The following is a 23,799-nucleotide window of genomic DNA, read 5'->3' as shown; positions in this document are numbered from 1 at the left end:
GCGCGAGGTTCCCAGCGGCGGCAGGTAGCTGGGCGGGAGCGGCGGCGCGCCTGGAGGGTTCGGCGGCCAGGAGCGCGCGCGAGGCAGCTCTCTGGGCTCCTGGGCGGGGAGGGGCTTCCAGGCCCGCGAGGGGGAAGCTGGTGGCGGAGGGGAGGCGCCTCCGACGCCCGAAGCGAGAGCGAGGTGCAGCGGGGAGCCGGGCTGGCGTCTCCCGAGGATGCGCGCCACTCGCGGCCGGCTGACTTCGGGGAGGGCTTGCTCCCTTTGCCGCGCAACTCGTGTTCTCCTCGCGGGGAGGCTCGCGCTTCCGCCTCCGCACAGAAAGGAAACGAATCGGACTTCAACGTGCGCCTTCTCCTCCCGCCGCTGCGCTCCTCCAGGCGCCGCCAGGGAATGATCTCCGCGGAACAAGGTGGGCGCGCAGCGGGTTGCGCTAGGCGGGCGAGGGAGGTGCGATCCTCAGCTCTTTTGCATCTGCTTGCTTGCTGCACCCGAGCTTCACGTGTTTGGGGGGGGGGGGAGGGATCTGATTCAGGCATTCAGTTCTAAAAGGCTCTTCCACACGTTCATGATTATCAGTGGAAAGGTTATACAGGTAAGACGGTGCGTTCCAGACAAGCTTCGCTTCTGTCTTTGGGCTTGAAGCGGGCGGAGGGGAAGCCGCTTTCATGGAGGAATTCCTGCTAAAAAGAAAAGGGAACTGGGTGCAAATGGTGTGCTCGGAAATGGCTGTGAGGCTTTGATAAGCGTTAACTCCCTGCCAGTATCTCTTAGAACTAGAGTCGGTATCAGCCGGCAAAGGAACTCAGGAGAGGCAAGTGGCTGCTTTGAAAGAGAAAAGTTTCAAAAATGGATTTCTGGTTTAACAGCAGGATGTCTTCCCCCCTCCCAAATATTGTAATTGAGTTCATATATGGGTTGTTTGATGTTCCTGCCGGCATAATTTCAGTTCAGGCCCTACATTGCTGAATGATTTCTGGAGAGGTATCAACAAGGCAGTCAGTTTTAGCAACTCACAGTGCAACCCTAGCCAATTAAGTCCTGTTGAATTCAGTGGGACCTGCACTCAGGTATGTAGGGTTAGGATTGCTGCCTAACAGGTTTATTATAACATCAACTTTCATGGACTAGGGGCCACTTTGTGAGATGCATGATGTATGTATTGTCTGAAGTCAGCAAGAATATATATGCACATGGCTGTAGGTCTAACATCCTCATATTGTGTGGTCTGATGAAATTACAGTGTAAAAAAGTAAACTGACAATTAACATTAAAATTTAAATATATGTAAAATAAGACCAGTGAGCTTTCACACAGCAGTATTGATGCCTTTACCTTGGCCAGCTAATTAACACATGTTAATGAGAACTATTCACACCACAGGTGATACCATTATTTTGTCCTTCAATGCTGGAAAATCTCTCTTTTGAGGTTATTTGCATGAAAAACAGCCTCTTAAAACCAGTGTACTGGGAGGTTGAAATGTTTCCCCTCAGGCCTCTGAATATGGTTCTAAGCCCGGGGCCGAATCCCGGCCAATCGCCTTCTAAATCCAGCCCGCAGACGGTCCGGGAGTCAGCGTGTTTTTACATGAGTAGAATGTGTCCTTTTATTTAAAATGCCCCTCTGGGTTATTTGTGAGGCCTGCCTGGTGTTTTTACATGAGTAGAATGTGTGATTTTATTTAAAATGCATCTCTGGGTTATTTGTGGGGCATAGGAATTCATTCTCCCCCCCAAAAAAATAATATAGCCCGGCCCCCCACAACGTCTGAGGGACAGTGGACCGGCCCCCTGCTGAAAAAGTTTGCTGACCCCTGATCTAAGCCTATGTCAGGTTTGGATTTGTTTTGTTCTTTGCTTGGCATCTGCTTTGTTTGCCCTGTGTAGAATGCTGTGGGGCAGGGGTGGGCAATCTTAGGCCCAGGGACCAAATATACTCCATCCACCCAGCCTCTCTGTCCAGCCCTCTGGACTTTCTCCAGCCCCTGCCTCCTCAGACCTCACGCTTCACTGGCCCTGCTGTGTGACCTTTTCAAGGACTCTTTCAGAGCTGGAATGTCACCTTGAACTGTGATGTTATCTGGATGAAACCTGGAGAGATAATGTGGGGGTTTTTTGGGGTGTGTACGCGCATGTAGAAACTTTTCACCTGCACATGCCTGGAATATAGCCTCCTGTACAAAAAGTAGAGTTGCATCACTTGCTCCACACACTTCTTTTTGCCTGGGACTCCCCACTGGCATGTAGAATAAAATGGGGGGGGGGGCTAAATTTAGAGCAGTGTAATCAGCATTGGTCAGATAGCCATGATGTTTTGGTTTTAAATTAGCCAGAAGGATTTGGGACTGTGGATACACTAACCCATTATTTAGAACAATCACCGCTCAATATGTAACTGGTAGAACAAAGGTAGGTATAATTGTACACCATAAATGATGCCCTTGCCCTTATTACTGATGATCTGACAGCTTTCATCAGGGCTGATTACTTAATTTAAATGCAAATATGATTGAAAGTAATTTAAGTTGCATGAGTGTAGTTAAAAGCTATCCAGCAGGTCCTGAAACATGTTGAATATGTGTTCATTCTTTTTTAAAACATACCTTCACATAGGGGTTTCAGGAGGAGTTGTTATAAAAATGCAGCTGCAGCTGCTGGATGATTCTGTTTGATCTGTAATGCAACACTCTTGGAAAAAGAGGTTGACACATTTCCAGCCTATTAAAAATACTGTGCAAACCTTTAGAGTACAAAAGTGGTGGAAGTTCTCTGTTTAAGTTTTCTTGCGACTTTCTTGAGGACTGACTACTTCACTACCTTGTGGGAAAGTTGTGTGCTAACTTGAAATGTGCATGTGTGTAAACAAACATGCTTTAAAAATTACTAATTTACTTGTACTGTTTCCTTACTTCCCATCAGCTGAAGCCCCCAGTCTTAAATAGCATCCCTGGTGCTCAAGGGCAGCAGATACCTAGCTATTCCCCATTGACTATCTGTGGCTGTTTATGATGAGCAGTCATGAGCAGGCAATTCAGGATTGATCTGGCCTCAGGCCTCCTTTTCTAGGGTGTTCTGAAAAGAATATCTGTTTAAAAGAAAGAGGAGGGGTTGGTGGCTTTTAAACAGGGGTGTGAGTGGCCCATTTGGAATCTGTGGTGTTCCAAACAGGTCTTCTAAATAAGGCTGGAGGTAACAGATTTCAGGCTCGCCAAGAACATAGAAGCTGTTGTGCCGAGGCACAAAGGCCTTTTCTGTTTTGGGTAGCTCTTGGCTGGTTTATCCTTTCTGCTAAAATTCTCTTATTCTCTTCTCTTCCTTTTTAATTTGTAAGAAGTAATTATCCTGCCATCGCGGGATGGTCAGGGTAAGCTTGGGTTTCTTTTCAGGAACTTTAATAAGGTGGTGTCAGTGGAAGCCTTGATTGTCATCTCATTCCTACTACACAGCCACCATCTGTTTCAGTGGAGCTCATGTCAGGGTGTTAAGCAAGCCCCATAGGCAAGAAGGGAGACTGAACAGCGATAGGGCTTAATGGAAGTCCCCCACAGGGAAGAATTCTATGAATACAAATATTGTGCAAAATCACAAAGGGATGATCAGTAACAGTGCTGCACAGTTTATGATTGCTGTCTGGTCCCACCCAGTTTTTCACAATGAACAAATACCCTTCTGAAACACCGCCTTTTAAAGGAGGTTATATTGTCGTGCTGTTTTATTATATGACTGTTCTCCGCTGCATTCATAAACTTCAAGTCTGTATAATCTTACTTGTCTCAAGCAAGAGCAATGTTTGCAAGAGTTCCCTGGAGCTTTTCCCCATTGTAAGAACTTTTCTTTGGCACTTCCAGTCATTCTTTTTAGAACAATGGTGTGGTATCTTGCAGAAGCTGTCCTTCTTTACGTGATCCTGACTGGCCCAGGCCAAAAGAGAATGAGCTATTAGTAGCCATCATTCTTTGGAAATTATCTCTTTTAGTTTGTGGAAGAATGAATACTAATAATAACCAGGACATCTTTTATGCCCAGGATTAGTTGTGGAAAGTTCGTAAGCAAATGCTCACCAGCTTGAAGAAACAGTGCATAATCTTCCCTTCTGAATTCATTTTGGAATTCTAAGAGGCAAAAAGATCCTACAGAACTCCTTGCCATAGTATTAATTATGACAAAATGTTATCTGTGTAGATTTCTATTACTATGGCCATATCCCAGGCACCATCATGGCCTTGATCTGTCCCTGTGTGCAGTGGTGGATCTTGGGGTCTCAAATTTCAGCGGTGCCCAAAATTCAGCGCCCCTCCACCTGTCGCACTCCATTCTAAATCATAATTGTGGCATCCCTGGTGGTGGCACCAAGGCTCTGCATCCAGTATGACTGAACCAGCTGCACTCCCCTAAATCTGCCTCTCCTGCGTGGATGCGGTCAGTGATGTCTTTTCACCATTTTATGGGTGCTCTGCCTCCCAGCTGAGAAGGACCCCTCACCCTTATGGATTCTATATACAAATATTGTTAAGTATACTAACAGAAGATGGCACAGGAAATGATCCCATAATGCTGTGAGTAAATCACACTTACAGTGCATGCTATGCTGTGTAAGGTCATAATCAGTGCAGTCTAACAATGCTATTATGTATAAGTCATGATTCTGTCAGTAAAACCTACATTTGTATTTCCTCTCTTTTTTACCACATAGTAACAGGATTTTAGTTTTCCTCAATATTTCCTCAGTATTGTAATCCTCAATATTTCAAGAATTGCCAGTTTGGTGGCAGATCATGTGCTTTGCATGTAGAAGATTACAGGTTCAGTCTTCAGGAATGACTGAGAAAGACCCTGTCTGAAACCCTAGAGAGCTGCTTTCAGCGTAGACAATACTAAATTAGATATAAGGAAGTTTCCTGCTAGTTTGTTACTAGCTATATTGAAGCATGGGACACGGGTGGCGCTGTGGGTAAAAGCCTCAGTGCCTAGGGCTTGCTGATTGAAAGGTCGGCGGTTCGAATCCCCGCGGCGGGGTGCGCTCCTGTTGCTCGGTCCCAGCGCCTGCCAACCTAGCAGTTCGAAAGCACCCCCAGGTGCAAGTAGATAAATAGGGACCGCTTACTGGCGGGAAGGTAAACGGCGTTTCCGTGTGCTGCGCTGGCTCGCCAGATGCAGCTTTGTCACGCTGGCCACGTGACCCGGAAGTGTCTCCGGACAGCGCTGGCCCCCGGCCTCTTAAGTGAGATGGGTGCACAACCCCAGAGTCTGTCAAGACTGGCCCGTACGGGCAGGGGTACCTTTACCTTTACCTTTATATTGAAGCATATTAAAAGCATGATCTGGGAATAATATTGCTCAAATATTGGCTCAGCCATAAACAAAACATTTCACACAGGGGTTCTGCTCCTGGCCCCTACACTCGTCAGCAGAACATATATAAGTGTGCCACCCCCACAACCCCGTTCTGTTCTGCCCCTTCCCAGGTGCAAAAGGACCCGCATGTTGGCAATCGCACATCAACTGGATGTACCTAAAATTGTTGCTGCCTGTCTAAGCCCTTGGCCATGTGCAATATGAGGATGCCAGACTATCCTGCATGGCTACTCTAGGGATTGCACTCTACACTGATAGTGCAATCCTAGTCATGTCTATTCACAAATAAGTTCTGCTATATCAAAGAGTGAGGCTGGAATTGTAGCCTAAAGAATTTAACTCTCTTTCAGTCACTGCTAGCTCTTCAGTCTTTAAGGATTCAGAGACTTATCTCTTGAGTCCCTCTTTCTGTTTCATGTTAAAAGTGTGTTATCAGCAGCACTTAATGAAAACACTGGCCAGCATTATTCACTGTCTTTCCATTCCTAATACCTTTTGCATGCAGTCTTTCAGGCAGCTGCTTATATGTTTTATAGTAGTATTGTGTAATCCACATTTCACTTCAGCAGCAACAACAACTTGTACCGGGTCTACCTTAAAAGTACAACAAAATTAATTGCATTTCCTTAATTAGCTGGAACCAATGCCTTACCAAGAATGTCTCTGCTGTCTGTAATAATAATTTGTTAAACTATGTTGATTTGTGGCAATTTCCTTTTTCTTCCACATGGTGTACTCTCAAACTGGTTTGTTCTAATGTTCCTGGACATAAAATTATGTGAGTGCATATTTCATCCTCAAGTTTAACGGTGGGGACTATAGTTGTTTTTTAATAGGCTGCCAAGGTAACATCAGTTCTGAAATATGATAACTAGCTGTTTTAAGAGCTACTCATCTTTCTCTTCCGTGATATGTGCATAAATGACATTGGAATGTGTAAGTATCTTTTGTCATGTTTCCTGGTGCAGGGGTTGGACTAGATGACCCTGGGGTCCCTTCCAACTCTATAGTTCTATGATTCTATGTATGTTTTCCTCTGTCTTTACTACATCCTGTTTATTCTTTCTTTTCTGATCAGTGTCATTTTTCTCCTTGTTCATAAAAGAAAACAACATATTTTGCACTGCTTTTCACCCTTGGTCTTTTCTCTTGAATTCAGAAAGGGAATATTTTGATCTATTCCTCTTTTTTGGAGACTATAATATACCCATCCACCTACACACAGAGACTAGAATTCTGGTCTTGGGATCCACTTTCTGCTCTGGCATGCTTCTCCTACTCACCTGAGGGGTGGGAGATCCTGAGTTTGCTGTTGCTGGCTGGCTGATTTCCCTTCCCCTGCCTGCATAGAGAATTCATATGTATAGACTTTCTTCTCACATGCAGATTGCATATTTTTGACGTTGTTCCGACCTCATGTACTTCCCAGTTTCTGGTCATTAGGAATAATTTCTTTCAGGACCTTCCAGACTCATGATCCAGTTTCCTTTTATTCCTTTCTGCTTCCGTCACTGTCTTTATCTTTTTCTGGCTACTCTTGATTCTGTTTCTTCAAGTTTTGACTCATTTTCTTCTCCTTTCATCTTGTTACTTGTGGCTCATCTGGCTTTCTAGAAAACTGCCTTTCTGTGAAACTATCTCCAAACTGTTGCAACTATTACTTAGGACACCATATAACAAGAATGACTGGGAGGGAAGCTGGACTTTGCATATTGAAAGCCGCAGGTGTAGTATTTCACCCCACCCAACACTCCAATGGCACTGCCTGGGTGGAGTGGTGGTGAAGTAAGAACGTTGTAAGTTCTGACAACGAGTTTGATCACATTAGTCCAGCTCGTGCTTTGTTCCTTTCACAATATATACCTGTTTGAATGCTTTCCATGCTTTCCCAAGTAATCCCAATCCCATTTTTAAAAAACTTTGTGCTTTAACAGGGATTTGGGCAAAGATATCCCTGGCCCCAGATATACCATACTGGCTCTCTTCTGTTTCTCCTATTGCATTTTTTAAATGGTTCCTTCTGTATAAGCTTGACTATCCTGGAAGTTAAAGTGAAAAGTTATGTATCGAATATCATGTATAAAAGTGAACTTCACCTATTATTATTATTTTATTTTATTGAATTTATATACCGCCCCATACCTGTAGGTCTCAGGGCAGTTACACAGAGCCCTCTATTCTGAACTTGTTTAAGGTTTAAGGAATCCATATTTAAGTTGCTTAAATGATCCTATTATGCAAGAGTAAAGACAAATCCCTTTTCTTGTAACTGTAGCTCTGCGTTTTTTGTAAACTATGCAAATTAATAGGTTAAAAATGATGGTCAATAACACAGGATGGTTCCTATAATTCAGGGTTGGAAATATATATATAGTCCAGATGTTGTTGAACTGCAACGCCCACTACCTCTGACCATTGGCTATGTTGATTGCAGCTGAATTAATACCAGGTGACTTCATTCTGATTCCTGATTAGACTAGCCAGTATCTCTAAGGTGTGGTTTACACATAGGCAGGGAATAGTTAGAAGTATAGTTTTTGTTTTCAACAACCTTCTTTTTTTTGACACCCCTTATCTGTCCCTCTTTAAAAGATGTGGAGGAGGGAGAATACTTCCACCATGAAGGTCCCACTGATTCATTTCCCAGAGTGAATCCTACACAGGAAAACAATGCAAGAGAAGGCAAGAAAGAACAGTCTTGTGTTTAATGTGGTTATCTAATCAGGGGTCACTCATTAACAACCCAGAAAGTCAGGGAATAAAGAATGACCAGTGATAAAGACCACAAATTTAAGACTGTAACTGAAACAAATCAATCAGTTGTATGGTGCTTCATTCAAAGCACATAATTTTTTCATATGGAAGATAATGTTAGTTTTAACTTTGCTCTATATCAATACATTTTGATTCAAAGTAAGATAGCAATATAGTACTTCTAAGATTGCTGTTGTAATTGCATTGACAAAGCCATCGATCATCCAAACAGAAGGTTTGGCCTTTTTCTAAGTTCCTCTACCCATCTGATTCTCAAACACCACTTCTAATTTCCACAGCATATCCTAATTTCTAAGTTTTCTAGCAGACTTTGTATTCTGCAATGAAGTTTATGGTTACCCAGCCAGAGGGATGAGCACATGAATAGGAGCTTGATAGACAGCAGTATGGAAAGAGGGAGGGAGGGAGCGATAGTGAGGGGAGGATTGATCAAGAACTGGACAAGAAGAATTTTACATCAGTTGCATCACCTATGTGAGTAGGACAATGTAGGATGTAGACTATAGGTATCCATAATCTACTAGGAGGAAATGTAGTGGTTCTCCTGCTTTTCTATCATTTCTTTATTAAGGTCATTTTCTTCAAAACCTTTCAACAGTGCTTAAAATTCCACATCCATTGTGTTGCTACTGTTCTTCTCTTTGGCATTTTACTAGGCTGATGACATGATTAGACCAAAGGCCTATCTAGATCAATATTCTGTGTGACCAACTTAGCATTATGCCTGAACTTGTCTTCGTGGTTTGTTTCCCGCAGACAAACCACAAATGGTTACAGCCCATGCTTTGTCCAGAGTAAGACAGACTGAAGAGAACACAGCCCTGGGTGGCGCAGCAGCACCAGGACCAGAGAAGTCATGCTGTAGCTTCAGTCTTCACTCACAGAACCTGTACTTTCGCTCAGTCATGCTTAGCCGAACTAAAAATCTTGATGCTGGATTTGTTATTGCTGAACTCTTTTGCATCTTTTAACATGAAAAATCAAGATCCACTATGTGTTAAAGAGTAGCCACTTCTTTTTAAAAATGTAAAAGCCATTGTCCACTCCAACAGTGGCAATGCATTATTGTCAGTAGGCAGATATACACATACACACCCAATGTTTTCTCCCTTAGTCATACTTAGAATGCAAGCTCAGATTTAAATGCCTTTCAGGTCCAGCATGTTGCAGGCTTAGTATATATCTTACTATGCCACGTGAGTTGGAGTTTGCTGTTGAACCCAAACTGAATGAAAGTTTTGACAATGTCCAAGGCTGCTGGGTTTTCTGTATAGTAGACCAAACAAGTTTGTGGCAGCAACACAACATTTAGGGAGTGCTTAAGCACCCAGCACAATCCCTTTAAAAGTCTTTGGAAACCCCATTTTTATCCTGCATAGCCCTGTGACTTGCAGAATCATGGTCATTCAGCTTTTTCCCACCTGCAGCTGCTGCCTCCTCCTCCTCCTCCCCCTCTTCTTCTTCTTCTTCTTCTTCTTCTTCATTTCTATACAACTCTTCATCCAAGGATCACAGGAATTACAATATAACACAAAAATACATACCATAGTAGCAAAAGCAATAACCCTCCTCACACACAGTTTAAAAGGCCATAGATTTTTTTAATCAGCCAAAGGCTTGAGAGAAGAGGAATGTTTTTTCCTGGCACCTAAAGACATGCACCAAAAGTGCCAGGGGAGCCTCCTAATCATCATGCGTTCTGTTGGTCTTTCCCTGGTTGCCTGCTTGCTACCACTGATGTGAGGAAACTCCAGCCAAGGTCCATTGCACAGCCGAGTCCTTTACTCACGAGCAATGATGAGTGACACCTGGGAACTCTCTAAAAGCAAAGTTTTATTTCTTGCCCAAGCAGGAAAGGTTACAGCAAGCAACCAGGAAAGCAATCAGAGGGTGGAACCTCAATCTCTGTTTACACTCTCCTTTTATAGTCATATATAAGCAAGACACCCAGTGATATGGTTTTACTGCTAGCTTAACCACAGATGCCATTTTCCTGTTCATAGAATGTCATGCCCTTGCATGCTTCTATAATTTTCCTTTATATCTTTTCCTGTTCTTTGTTATTTTTCTGTTCCTCTCTTAAGCTTGCATTTCAGCATGATTACTGAAATCCAAGTGGGAACTCTTTGGCTCAAGATGGCATTAGTCTGACTTCAGTTATAACACCATGTTCATGAGGTAAGCTCTGAAACTGGGCCTGAAAGCTCAGCAGAAGCCACAGAAGAGCATGTGACTTACAGTTCTGCTCTTGCAGATTCTCTAGTTATGTGTGAAGCAGAATGCACACCCTGTTCTTGACTTAGGAGATCCAGAATTTCAAGGAGAGCATGTCACTTGCCACAGGCAAAATCTGTGAACACTACTTGGTAAGCAGATAAGTCTAATAGAGTTTCCAATTTTCTTCTTACTTACAATGTTCTATCCTGTGACTCAAATCTTTTGCTAGGTGTTTCCTTGCCTTCTTGAAACATCAGACCACCTGCTCTTTCACATGCTGCTGTAAAAATCACATTCCCCCTCCCCCATGAAGTATTCTTCTATGAGCAGGCACTCATTTTATTTCTTATAGGATGTACCTTGGGGTCCTTTACTCCTGTCTGTGCCTTGACATTTCTGGGAGATTACAAGGAAGGCCAAATTAGATTGGCGTCTCTGTGTTTCATCTTTGTCATCAGAATTAAACCCAAAGTATGCAGAATGTGGTAGTGAAGTCAGTATAAATTAGCAGGGTGGGAGGGGGCATTAATATAGCCAGGTTGCTTTTTATGTGCTGTAGCAACAGTTGAGTCTTTCATCAATCTCTCTTTACCTTGCTAGCAGGGAGTTGAACAGTGTGGACTTCATGGCACTAACTCCAGCCAAGACCGTTAACCAGGACTTTGTTCATCATTTACAGGTCTCTGCCTGGAAAATTGACACAGTGGTCTCTTCAGGATGTTGGCTGGGGCGAAACAAAGGTGAACCCTGATTGCTGTTCAGGAAGAAAGAAGGAGGAAGGGGCAGTGGGGTGTAAAAAGAGGTCAAACTTCAACATGTTAGTCAGTTTCTGTAATTTAACCTTATACTTCCCAAGTCTGAAAGTTGTACCATAATTCACTGCATAATTGTCACCACCACATAATTGCCACACTCTGTTTTTTTGGTCCAAAAATTGGTTGAGTCGCATGGTGAATTCCTTTCCTCCCCCATCTGCCACCCCGTTCCCCTCGTTTCTCGCCGTCTCAGCCATAAGCTCCCAGGCTGTCCCTGGGCTTGTGGCAAACGGCCAGGAACTGCTGCGGGACTGCTCTGCCTTGCCTGAAGAGCAGCACAAGAACGACGAGGGTTCTGCGTTGGCGTCCCGGGATACGCCACCCAAGAAGGGGAAGCAGCCAATGAGCAACCACCTCCAACACCTCTCCATGACCCCTTCGTCTGCCTCTGCCCCCAGCAGAACCTTCAGGCACCTCTAGGTGCATATCGATCATCTCCCAGAGGCCAGACAGCAGGTTGGGGTGGGAAACCAAGGACCCCTCACATGAAAGCGAAGGGAGGGGGAGGTTGGGTCTGAAGCTGTGGAGTGGAGGATTCTTTATGGGGTTGCTGAATGAGCCCTCTCCCAGTCTCCAAATCAGCTGCCATGAAAGGGGTGGTGAACGTGAGTGAGAGGGCAGGTGTGGGCTCAGGGACCAGAAACTGCTCACCGCCACCACCTCTGTGGTCTGGGATGAAGATGGCAAGGGTGGAGGAGCAATAATCTGAACAGCCAGACAGCCCCCCTGGGGCAGAAGCAGCTGCCGGAGGTCTGGCATGGAACATGGCGCAGGGGGGGGCCTCATATAATGGTTGCACCCCCTTTTTTGCATCACAAATTTAGTGTAAAATCTGTGGTGATTATGTGGTGAAATACTGTATTTTTGCCTTTCCTTCTCAGAACTGAGGGCAGCTTCTGTCAGGTTCTTCCATTCGCACTCTAGCCACATTTGTTTAGCTTCAGAAATGGGACTTCATGGGCTGCTTTCAGATCTTCTGGTCCTAGATGTGCATGGAATATATGTTACCATAGATAAATGAGTTGATGGTAAAATGAATGATACCTGATTCTCTGTGCTGATTGTTTATTTGCTATAAACTTCTGCTGGAACTTGATGAAAAGTGATCTTTTTCTCAGACTGATTCAATAGGAATATAATTAGAGGTTCCAAAGAATGTAAACTTTTGTTTAAGGTAACATTAATGTTTAGCCAAGCACCCATCTTTTAAGTTAAAGGCTTTCAGAAAACTTTCATTATCTCTCTTTCTTTGTAGATTTTCAGTTTAAATCACTGTTAATTCTGTGGTGTCAAAAGTAATGCTAGGATTCTTTAAAAAAAACCAATAATTACAGATTGAAGAAATGCACTGTCAGCTGCTTAGTGTCTTAAAATCAGAAAACTTCAGCCTGTCTCTAAAGATCCTAGTATTTTATTTCCATGAGAAATCTCAGATTTATGTTTAATTAGACAAAAGAACTTGGTCTTCTGTGCCAGCTTACATCCATCATTAACCTACTACTTTTACTCATGGGAGTTATCCATTTGCTTGATTCAGTCTTAACATGTGATCATGCAACTTATTGAGTTTTGGCCACAACAACAGTTGCAGTTGGATATGAAAGGAAACATATCAAAGGAAAGGTTGAAAACTATACCAGTTAAACAATTCTATGTTAGTTTCTCTTCACTGCTTCTATCCAGTATAAACTACTGCAGCTACTTTGTGTCTAGGGTTGCAGTCCTTTGGGTTGTAACCAGTGCTAGTCCTACTCAGAATAGACCCATTGAAATGAATGAACCTAAGTTAGTTAAGTTCATTAATTTCAACAGGTCTGTTCCAGGACCAGCATTAGATCCATCCCAGTGCAGGACCAGCCCACCCATGAGGCTGGGTGAGGCAGCGGATCTGGCCTCTGAGGAGCATTTTGCCTCCTCCCCTCCGACCCCTCACCATCTGCTCCTCTCTGGCCTCCTTTCACTCAACAGCCCCCCCCCCCAGTCGCCTCAGGTGATGAGTAAGGGAAGGGGGCTGCCGAGGGCAGCATTCTTTCTTTTGCCTCTAGCAGCAAAATGACCTGGCTCAGGCTTGATCCTGTGTAGGCTTACTAGAGAGCAAGATCGACTGAACAGAATTAGGATTCTGAGTAACTATTGTCAGGTTGCATGACTTTCTGTAGTTTTGCGCCTTCCTTGGTTTCTCTTTTCTTACCTCCCTCTCCCACATCACCACATGTGTTGTATTTTAAAATACCAGTCAATGTTCCCCACCTCCATCACTTTTGTTGCATCCTGTGCTCAGACGTCTGTTCCTCTTGATATCAAGTTTGCTTTGTCTTTATTTAAGCAGCTTCTTAATCTTCTATTTTCTACTGTCCTTATTTCATGTGATATTTTCTGGGTCAGAGGTATAATAATGGTTAGAGTGTCTGACTAGGACCAAGAAGAGCCAAGTTCAGCTCCCCCTTCAACCATGAATCGAAGTGACCTTGAGCCACTCACTACCTGTTTGCCTCACTCTGTACACAAACTTTATATGCTTCCTTGAGTGGCTTTGAGGAAAAGCAGAACAAAAATGTAATAATAAACCTATCAAATCAGTTGTTCCTTTTTACTTACTTACCTTCCTCTTTCCCTGTCTGTAATTTTTAGATTGTAAACTTGCAGTAAGAGCCCGAAGGTTGTTCAGCCATTGATAATTAGAATGATTTTGTAACTAAAATGTTTATGATTTTAGCAGATATAAAACAGAACAGATGACTTTGCATACCTTAAGTTTTTCCTATAAATTAATTAGGACTATGAGATGACAAATGTTCCTGAGAGGTCCCAGCATAATGTGTAAAGTGGCCTTATATATATATAGAGAGAGAGAGACAACAACCTAGGCCAAAGATAGCTAACACGATTCCCTTCAGTTCTTTTGGACTACAACCCCCATTATCCCTGTCTATTGGCTATGATGGCTGGGGCGGATTGGATTTGCAGCTCATAGTATCTGGACAGCCCCAAGTTGGCTACCCTTGACCCTAGACTGGCCCTGGACTGGGCATGCCAATGACACAACAGAACTACTAGTGAATAAGCATTGCAACTTTAACATTCCACAGATTATCTGTGACACAGATAAAAAATGCAGAATTTAGTTTTTCATTAGAATTTATGTGTACTTTCACTATTCTAGGAACTTCTGAGAAATGCAGACAGAAGGCTCTGAAGCTGGATCCTGATCATGCGTATGAAGAAAGTCTCTTAGATGCATGGGAGATTGCAAACACACTCTGAAATGCTGAGAAGGAAACTTCGTCACTGTCATAACCTACGCTTCAAGTTTCTGCTGGTGTTGATTTTTACAGCAGGCACCTTGTCCCTTATCAAAATCCATCAGAAGCCAAGCTACATACATCATGGGCGCCTGGAGCTAACTGATGAATACCCAAACAGTAACATCAACTGCTCCAAGATATTGCAGGGAGATCCAGAGGAAATTCAGAAAGTGAAGTTGGAGCTCTTAACTGTTTCTTTTAAAAAGAGCCTGAAACTAACTCCAAATGATTACATCAACATGACAACAGACTGCAACTCCTTTATTAAGAGGCGAAAGTATATTATGCAGCCTCTGAGCAAAGAAGAAGCTGAGTTTCCCATAGCATATTCAATAGTAATTTATCACAAAATTAATATGTTTGATAGACTTCTGAGATCGATTTACGCACCACAAAACTATTACTGCGTTCATGTTGATAAGAAGTCCCCCGAGTCTTTCTTGGCTGCAGTGAAGGGGATTGCTTCATGTTTTGACAATGTCTTTGTTGCCAGTCAGTTGGAGAGTGTAGTATATGCTTCGTGGAGTAGAGTGCAAGCAGACCTCAACTGCATGAAGGATCTCTACAGGAGGAGCGCAAGCTGGAAATACCTGATCAATCTTTGTGGTATGGATTTTCCTATCAAGACTAACCAAGAAATAGTAGAGAAACTAAAAGCTCTTAAGGGTGAAAATAGTTTGGAAACCGAGAAAATGCCTTCAAACAAGGAGACACGATGGAAGAAGCATTATGAAGTTGTTGATGGCAAAGTGAAGAATATGGGAATAGACAAACAACGTCCACCTCTTAATACTCCCATTTTCTCTGGCAGTGCTTACTTTGTTGTTAGCCGGAGGTTTGTTGAATATGTCCTAGAGAACAACAAAATCCTTACTTTTATAGAATGGGCCAAAGATACTTACAGTCCTGATGAATACTTGTGGGCTACTATTCAGCGAATTCCCGAGGTTCCAGGTGCCGTCTCTGCCAGCGACAAATATGATGTCTCTGACATGAATGCTCTTGCCAGGTTTGTTAAGTGGCATTACTTTGAGGGGGATGTGTCCCGGGGGGCTCCGTACCCACCTTGTAATGGAATTCACATCCGCTCTGTGTGTGTCTTTGGAGTGGGAGACTTGAACTGGATGCTACGAAAACACCACTTCTTTGCCAACAAGTTTGACACTGACTTTGACCCCTTTGCAGTTCACTGCTTGGAGGAGTATTTAAGAGACAAAGCACTGTATCAGCACAGCCATTAAAGTGCAACCACCTGCATGGTACAAACCCTTTCCCTCTGATAAGGATGTCAAAAATATTAGAGATTAAGTGTGCGGTGCACCTCTTGCCTCTCTTCCACCTGCCTTGCTGGTCTTTTTTAACAAGCCTTGTAGGATGTTTACTAGCTGATTATGTTGTTCTACATACTTTGTCTTGGTTTTCTGCTCTTCCCAAAGGATTCCAATCATATGCATTCTGTTGTAATAGACAACAACAGAACATTTGGTATGGTTATTGGAAACAAAGAGCTCAGGTTTTCAACATTAGCACTTCATAACAGTTAAACTGGACTAAAGCTTCCCCTGCCTTTAAGAATCTTATTAGAGATCTAAACAGTGTTCTCAATTTTTTGGTGCAGCTACAAAGGGCATCCCCCCCCATTAATTATGAAGCAATGGCAATTAGGAGGGAGGGAGGGGCCAGGAGTGAGCAGGCATCATAGGATAGAACATGGGTTGTCTAGCAGGACTATACTTACAAAAAAAGAAAAGAAAATTGAGAAATTCCAAAGCCACAACTTCTGCAGAGTTCACATTTACAGTTTGCGCAAGTATCTCTAGAGCCAAATAATTAAATCCTGCTTTTGTTGAAAATCCATGAAGCTTTTTAAAACTCTGCCAGCAGCTTTGTATTAGCATACTTCATAGAAACCACAAAATGCATTTTTATGCATAAATTTTAATAGTGGGCTGTATTCTTAACACATTTTGTAGTTGTTCAAAAGAGATGCAGCAAAAGCCTACTGGCTAAAATATTCTCAGGGAAATATTAATGTGCCTTGTTGTGTTAGTATAAATGCTTCATTGTATACAATATCTTCTATTTGTTGCTTTATACACTCTTGGAATATTTCATGCAAGTGATATGGTAAATTAATAATATTAGTCCTGACTTTCTGAGCACCTTAAATATAAATTAAAACAGTTTTCTTCAATGGCATGAGTGTGAAATGCAAAACCTGACATTCAGAATTGTTGCTGGTGTAACCTATTTTCTTTTTTCTTTCCTTTTTTCAAAAACCTCTGCGAGGTCAGTGAGGCAGATGTTGGCATGGTATGATTTACATAGGCTCACTTCTCAGATTTGGTGTGAGAATCTTAGGCAGGGTTTGATGCCCTTGTCTTCTCCAATATGGATTGCATTTCCTACAGCTTGAAGCCCTTCTCAGAGCTAATACCATTCTAAAGCCTCTGGGAATCTTTTCCTAAACCTTTGGGGAGTCGCTTTGAAGATGTGCATGTGATTCAGAGGGGACTTAAATGCCCCACTGAAGATTCAGGTGTTCCCAAGTGTCCTTACTCCATAACATTTGATCTGTACTATGTATAATTCTGTAACAGTAATATTTCGGCACTGCTCTTTTATATCCATTATGGTATAAAAAAACCAAACAGCAATCTTCTATGGAAGACAAAAGAAGAAAGCCAGTTATAGTTTAGAATGGGATCTCGAAACCTACCAGCATTCCTATTATATATAACATAGCTCGCTTTCTCAAAGAGGAGGTATGGTCACATTTTGCTGACTCTCGCCCCCAGTCGAGTGGCCAGGATGCCAGGCTGTTTGCAGAATCGACCTTAGGCACAGGTGTCTGGTTGCTTTGGGGATTCTTGCTCTGCCTTCCTCTTTAGAGCATACGAACTGTGCTCATTATGAACTGGTTACAAATAACCTGCATTTGCATCTGTTTCCCCCAGTGCCTTTTGCTCAGTTGCCATTTTTAAGGAGTTTTGCTGCAGACCAGCCAGCAGTTCCCATTGCCAGCCATTCAGCCATGTGAGCAGGGGCTGATAGAAGCTGTAGTCCAAAGTGCCTGGAGGGCCTAGGTTTGGAAATGCTGCTGCAGGCCATAACATCTCTACAACCACCTCACGACCATTTTCTTGCTCTTTCTGCCTGTGAATGAACTTCAGACCTAATATTTTGGGTGTATGAGCTCTTAAACCTGATACTGACCCCTCCGCCTCTGGATGCTGACTTCACAGTACACTTGGTTGTTAATTTAAGCTGTTTGGGTTGAAATGTCTTGCTTATCTTGTTCCTAAGAAGCTACCTACTCCAAATATGTGCCATACATAGGCACACAGGACCACATTATCTTGTATTGTGGCTCTGGTGCAAGTCATCCTATGTATCTGAACTGGTGTCCTTTATAATGTTACTCAACTTCTTTTGAAGGGTAATGTGTTCGTAAACACATTTAACAGTGCAATAAAGGAAGGGGAAATGTGTAGGAATTTATTTTGATGCTATATGTAACCTTATAGTTGAAAGTCTTAGGATGATTATAAATGAAGTTTCTATTTTATTAGTGATTACATTTAAATGGCTCCTCTGCTATAGACTATGGGAACAAATAACATCTAGAATCTTACTTATATACACACAGCTCTTGTTATATAGGTATATATTTTCGAATGCATGCCATTTCTGGCATCAATAGGACATTTGCAATGTTGAGTACTTAGCGCAGCATTAGCAGAGAAAGAAGGGTAGTGTTGCAACAGCCAGGCAAAACTTTAAAATGCAACTTGGCAGGGGACCAAGTTGTTTGCAATGCAATCCTATGTTTGCTTGCTTAGAAGTGTGTCTCACTCAGGACCAGCTAACCCCCCCCCCCCAGTAAGGTGCGGTAACCGCCTCAGGCGGCAGGGTCCCCAGGGGCAGCAGTTTGCAATGCTGATAGTTCTTTAACTCCCTTGTTCCCGATGTTGATCTTCACTCACCTTGTCTTTCCTGGTGGGGAGGAAGCCCCCATTTTGGGGTTTGCCTCAGGTCTTGGGCTGGCCCTGCTCTTGCTATTTTCAGTGGGGTTGAGGGCTGTATTCCCTTGGGGACAGCATTTGTTAGGGGTCATATGTTGCTAGTAGGTGGAGCCAGAGCAAAAACTGGGCAGGGTTTGCAACACGGCATAGCACTTGTCCTGTACCACCCACTCGCTGTGTACCAACTCACAGCACACATGAGGACAAGAGCTTTATTGAAAACCATGAAACTTTAACTTCAGGGTCATAAGGAGATCTCTGCTGCATCTTGCACAGTTTTAAGTAAAACTTCAGTTAATCACTGCTTGAAAGCGAAGGCTACATCACCAGCCCAGCTGTATGTTTCACTTGCTGAAAATGGAACTTACAAATGGGAAGAAAGGTTATCTTTAAAACTGGTGATTGTTTCATTGGACCTGGTAAGCATACTGTGGTTGTGCCACTGAGAATAAAAACTAAAGGCAATTGACACTGGTGCTCTGCAAATAAACCTGTACCAGTATATCTTTTCCATATGGATCTTCTGCAATACCAAAGGAAGTTGAGCATGTTATTTTTAAGCCATTTTGACTGTGATATCCAGCTATGATAAATTAGATTCCAGATTCCTACGTTGTGAGAGAAAATACCAAAAATGGCTTCTCTTATCTGAGTTTTAGTACTGTGTTTAAAATAAATATAATATCCCCAACTTGATGCTAATTGCTAATTCAAATAATTAAGTATCTCATTATATTAGTCAGCTATTTCAACCTAGAGTCTGTTAGGCAGCAGTGAGACTATGAATCTTAATTGGGGTTCTATACTTGGGGAAGTGTATCCAAGTTATACTGAACATGTGTGTAATTCTGCAACTTGCATCTGCCACACTCATCAAGATTCTGCAGTGGTTTTAAAGCTAACAAACAGGGTGGTGAATTTTTTTTAAAGAGTGGTTGGTACAAATACAGTGGTACCTCAGGTTACAGACGCCTCAGGTTACAGACTCTGCTAACCCAGAAATAGTACCTCGGGTTAACTTTGCTTCAGGATGAGAACAGAAATTGCACGATGGCAGGAGGCCCCATTAGCTAAAGTGGTACCTCAGGTTAAGAACAGTTTCAGGTTAAGAACGGACCTCCAGACCGAATGAAGTTCTTAATCCAAGGTACCACTGTATGGGGGATTTTGCATATATGCTATACTGCTTGCAAGGAGGGGGAAGTATACTGTTTGCAAAAATATAAATTTGAAAAGTATGGAGAAATGTGGATTTCAGTGCCTGTACTGTAATATAAAATACTTAATCCAAACACACTGGGTTTGTCTGCATATATAAAATGCTCTTGTTCCTCTTTTAATAGCTGGGCTTGTTGAAGTAAAGACAAATGATAGGAAACAGAACATTTTGTCTTTAAGCATTTGATCTTCATGCCAATTTTAGCTACCACAGAAGTCAAAAACAGCCTTTCATTTTTACTTATATGATTCATTTTTGTATTAAGAGGTTAGCTTCCTTGACTCATGCAAAACAGTATCTAAAGTTTTGCATTCAAGAGAAAAGAGGGGTCTCTATTTTCTGTTCAGCTCTGTTTTATGATGATCATGATCTGCCACATCAGTGTTAAGCTGATGAGAAGAACTTTTGCACCGGGGGAGCTCTCCCCTTACAACAAATGAATCAGATTCTTAAGAGCTTTCCTTCTCTGGTGAAATCAATGAAAGCTGTGTTTAAATAAACAGAGGACCATATGAATATTTGTTGTCCTATTCTATATTTCCAACTGATAATCTCTTGTTTATTTAAATGAGGTATAGGAAATGTGTGTACTTGTTCAGTGAAGAGATTCACAATCTAAAGCCTTAATGGAAGTTGACAGTATGTAGGTTCACAGGCCAGATCGACAGATGCAGAAGAGGAAATGACAACTAGATGGCTGCAGTGCTGTTAAAGAGAGAGATTTCCCCTGCTTTTGTTGAACTGGAATGTGTTTTTTTAAAATCAATGGATGATTTACAAAGCAAAGGATAACAAACAACCAATGGTGGTAAAGTCTGTCTATATACAGCTGTGTGAAATGTACCCAGTGTACTCCCAAGAGCTGAAAATACAGAAGTTAAATGATCTGCGAAAACTGGAGTTTACAACAGCAATGTTGATGGCACACCTGTTCCTTATGGTTACATCAGTGGTGGACTTTGGTACTATGGTGCCCTGACTGAGGCCAAAATTTGGCACATACCCTATAACCTTGTCAGGTGAGGAGGCACTGAGGGCTCTACAGGGTCCTAGCGCCCTCCCACCTCTCCCAAAGCTGGAAAAATGCTAAGCAGACTTTGGAGAGGACGCAGGAGAACTCTAGGACCCTGTTGGAGCCTCATGCCTCCTTCTCAAAGCCCATTGTCTCACTTACCAGGCTTTGAGCTAGTGTCCTCTTGGCTCAGCTCGCTGGGGCTGATGGAAGTCAGCCCCCACAACATCTAGGAGGGCTCTGTGTTGGATATTCATACTCTACATAAGTTGGTGTGGCGGGAGAGGATGGCAAGAGTGCCAGGAAAATTCAAGGACAATCAAAGAAACATTTAAACATTTCAGTGTATCAAAATATTTTTTTCAGCCTATGGATAGATATCTTTTCAAAATAAGAGCAAGACCAAGGCTTTTTTTGTGATGAGATGAGAATTGGTCTCAAATTAGACATAAAATAAATGTGATGACCTGGAAAAAGCAAGTTCACACCTCTTACTGAGCTTGTATACATACTTAAAGTACATATGTAAGAGGCTCGTTTCTAATCATATTTTGGGAATGATTCATTTTCTTATGTAGCTGCATTATTTTGTACTTTATGTCCCATGAACATATTATAAAGTTGTTGTGTTCTGTGTTATAAATCAAGCACTGCTAGGAGGTGTTTCTTATTGTTTTCTAGTGTATTTCTTATCAATAAAAGAATTGGTGTGGCACAAGTGAATTTTTATTCTCAAAAAGTGGCCCAGAGAAAAAGTTTGAGACCCACTCCTGTACACTTTCGAGTACAGCAAAATCAATACCTTTTTTCAGCCAGAACTCACTGGAACTCAGTTTTGGCCCCTCTCAGGTGGGCGCCATTGCCATTATAAGAGAGCAAGGGAGGCATTCATGGCAGGTTCTGACACCTCTTTTTCTAGAAAAATAGCACCAAGCAGAATCTTAGAATGTCATAGTCTGTTGCTCAAACTTTGAGGGTGCAATTCATCTAACAAGCACTGTCAACAGAAGCGCCATGCAAGGGCTTTTCCCTATGCACCCCTGGAAACTGGCTTGGGGGGACCCCAGAACAGGACCTGGGGAGGAGGAGATGGGGGTTGCTCCCTCCGGCAAGCTGCAATGCTTGTACAGAGCAGATGGATAACTCATCATAGTGCAAAGTTGGATTACACCAGCAGTTTTCAACCTTTTTGAGTCCATGGCTCCCTTAACCAACTGCATTCTTTCTGCAGCACCCCTGGGGGGCTCAAGAGCCCAGTTATGTCCCCCCTTGCCTGCAGAGTTGGCAGCCTCTCACTCTTTCTTGAACACCCTCCCTTGTGGAGGGTTCCCTCAGCCTCTTCTCCTCTCCTTGGGAGTCCTCTGAGCTGCCCCCCTGCCCCAAAGAGAGGTGCCTCCTGACACTTCCCCACAGGGGCCTGGGACTTGTCTGTCCATTCCCAACAGCAGGGGCTGGTGGACTGGCTGGCTGGGCTCCCGCTTGCTCACTCAGATGCTGCCTCTGCTCCTGGCAACCAGCACCCCCTGGCCAGTCCCAGAGGCACCATTCGCCTGCGGAGTTTGTAGCCAGGGCTGCTGCAACAAACAGCTGGGCAAGCCTTGGGGAGGCAGAGACGGCATCCGAGGAGGGAGGGAAGGAAAGAGGGACAGAGGCCAGGGTTGCCCGCGGCACCCCTGACCATCATTCAAGGCACCCCAGGGTGCCATGGCACAATGTATGAAAACCACTAGATTACACCCTAAAAAAGGCTTTAGAGTTCTAGGATGATGCAGCAATTAGGAAAAGAGTGGAGGATAAATAGGGCAACACTAGCCTTGCATGGAGAAAAGGGAAAGCATTCTGAGTTCCAGTCCACCAAATGGGCCTAAAACTTAATATTGACCAACATGGGATACATTTCAGACATTAGCTTATTCACACAGTTAGATTTACCCTTAAAGTGTATATGTGCCCATGGCATATATAGACTTTACTGAAAGGAGGCCTTGAAAATATTTACTGTGGGCAGGCAACAGAGACTTCTTTGTTTCTTTTGGCAACTATTAATGAGACCCTACATTTTTAGGTGTTGGGAAACTTGTGTTCTTGATATTTTTAATTAAATACCAAGTTGCTGTGGTCCTTGGGATCGTATGTCTAAGCCACACTGAGAATGCTCTTCTGTTAACAGGGAGGGAACTTTATATATTTTCGTATGTCTTGGTCCCAAATCGGCTCCTGAGAGCGTGTTTCCTTTGCACACCGAGCCTGAACTTCTCTACAAATGGAAAGTGAGACTGGAAATATTGGTGTAAGTCCTGCTGTAAAAGAACAGGCTGGCAGTCACATTTCAGGCTTCATAGTAATGTACATAGCACTAATTTAAAAGAAAAACATTATTTTATTTTTAAAAGAAAAGTCCTGAAACTTTAAATCATGGAAAACTTTTAAGAGGCTAATAAATGGGAGTGATTCAATGAATGAGAGCATTCTTCTCTACTCCAGATTGCAGATGGGGTTGATATAAGGCCAAAATGAAAATACTAGCTTCTATCAGAGGCAAAAGCTGGGGTTTTTTTTTTAACTCCTTCATTCTTGATTTGTTATACAGTGGTACCTCTGGTTACAGATGCTTCAGGTTACATACGCTTCAGGTTACAGACTCCGCTAACCCAGAAATAGTACCTTGGGTTGAGAACTTTGCTTCAGGATGAGAACAGAAATTGTGTGGCGGCAGTGGGAGGCCCCATTAGCTAAAGTGGTGCTTCAGGTTAAGAACAGTTTCAGGTTAAGAACGGACCTCCAGAACGAATTAAGTTCTTAACCCGAGGTACCACTTACCTACTAATAAACTGCTTCGTTTTTGATGCTTGTAAACCCATGCTGCAGACTGATTTGATTTTTGTCACCTAAGCTGAAAAGAACACTTTGTAGCAGTGGTGTAGCAACCCCTGCCACTGGAGACTGGCCAAAGTTGCTGAGCTTTTCTTAGGAGACCCCACCCTGCAGGCACCCCCCCCCCAATGCCCAATGCGCCTTGCCCCTGCCTTCCTATGCTACTGCTCTGTGGTTGGTGCGCAGAATTAATCAATGTT

General features: G+C 43.0%; 1 protein-coding gene across 5 annotated transcripts; it reads left to right on the top strand.

Moving 5' to 3' along the window:
• The first annotated feature begins 204 nt into the window (after positions 1-204).
• Positions 205-16,663, top strand: GCNT1 (glucosaminyl (N-acetyl) transferase 1). 5 transcript variants are annotated; one of them, XM_053408224.1, is made up of 3 exons: positions 205-412; positions 11,029-11,089; positions 14,328-16,663. In XM_053408224.1, exon 3 carries the CDS (start codon positions 14,400-14,402, stop codon positions 15,708-15,710), a length of 1,311 nt encoding a protein of 436 aa, XP_053264199.1. In that variant the 5' UTR covers positions 205-412; positions 11,029-11,089; positions 14,328-14,399; the 3' UTR covers positions 15,711-16,663. The 5 variants fall into 5 exon arrangements, with proteins under 5 accessions (XP_053264199.1, XP_053264198.1, XP_053264201.1 ...); XM_053408223.1 differs by having other exon boundaries at positions 205-595; XM_053408225.1 differs by lacking the exon at positions 205-412 and adding an exon at positions 6,089-6,135.
• Positions 16,664-23,799: the final 7,136 nt, after the last annotated feature.

This window comes from Podarcis raffonei, chromosome 11 (genome assembly GCF_027172205.1).
Source record: "Podarcis raffonei isolate rPodRaf1 chromosome 11, rPodRaf1.pri, whole genome shotgun sequence".
Taxonomy (NCBI): domain Eukaryota; kingdom Metazoa; phylum Chordata; class Lepidosauria; order Squamata; family Lacertidae; genus Podarcis; species Podarcis raffonei.
Note: the sequence above shows the minus strand (reverse complement) of the source record. Positions and strands in the feature narration are given on the sequence as shown.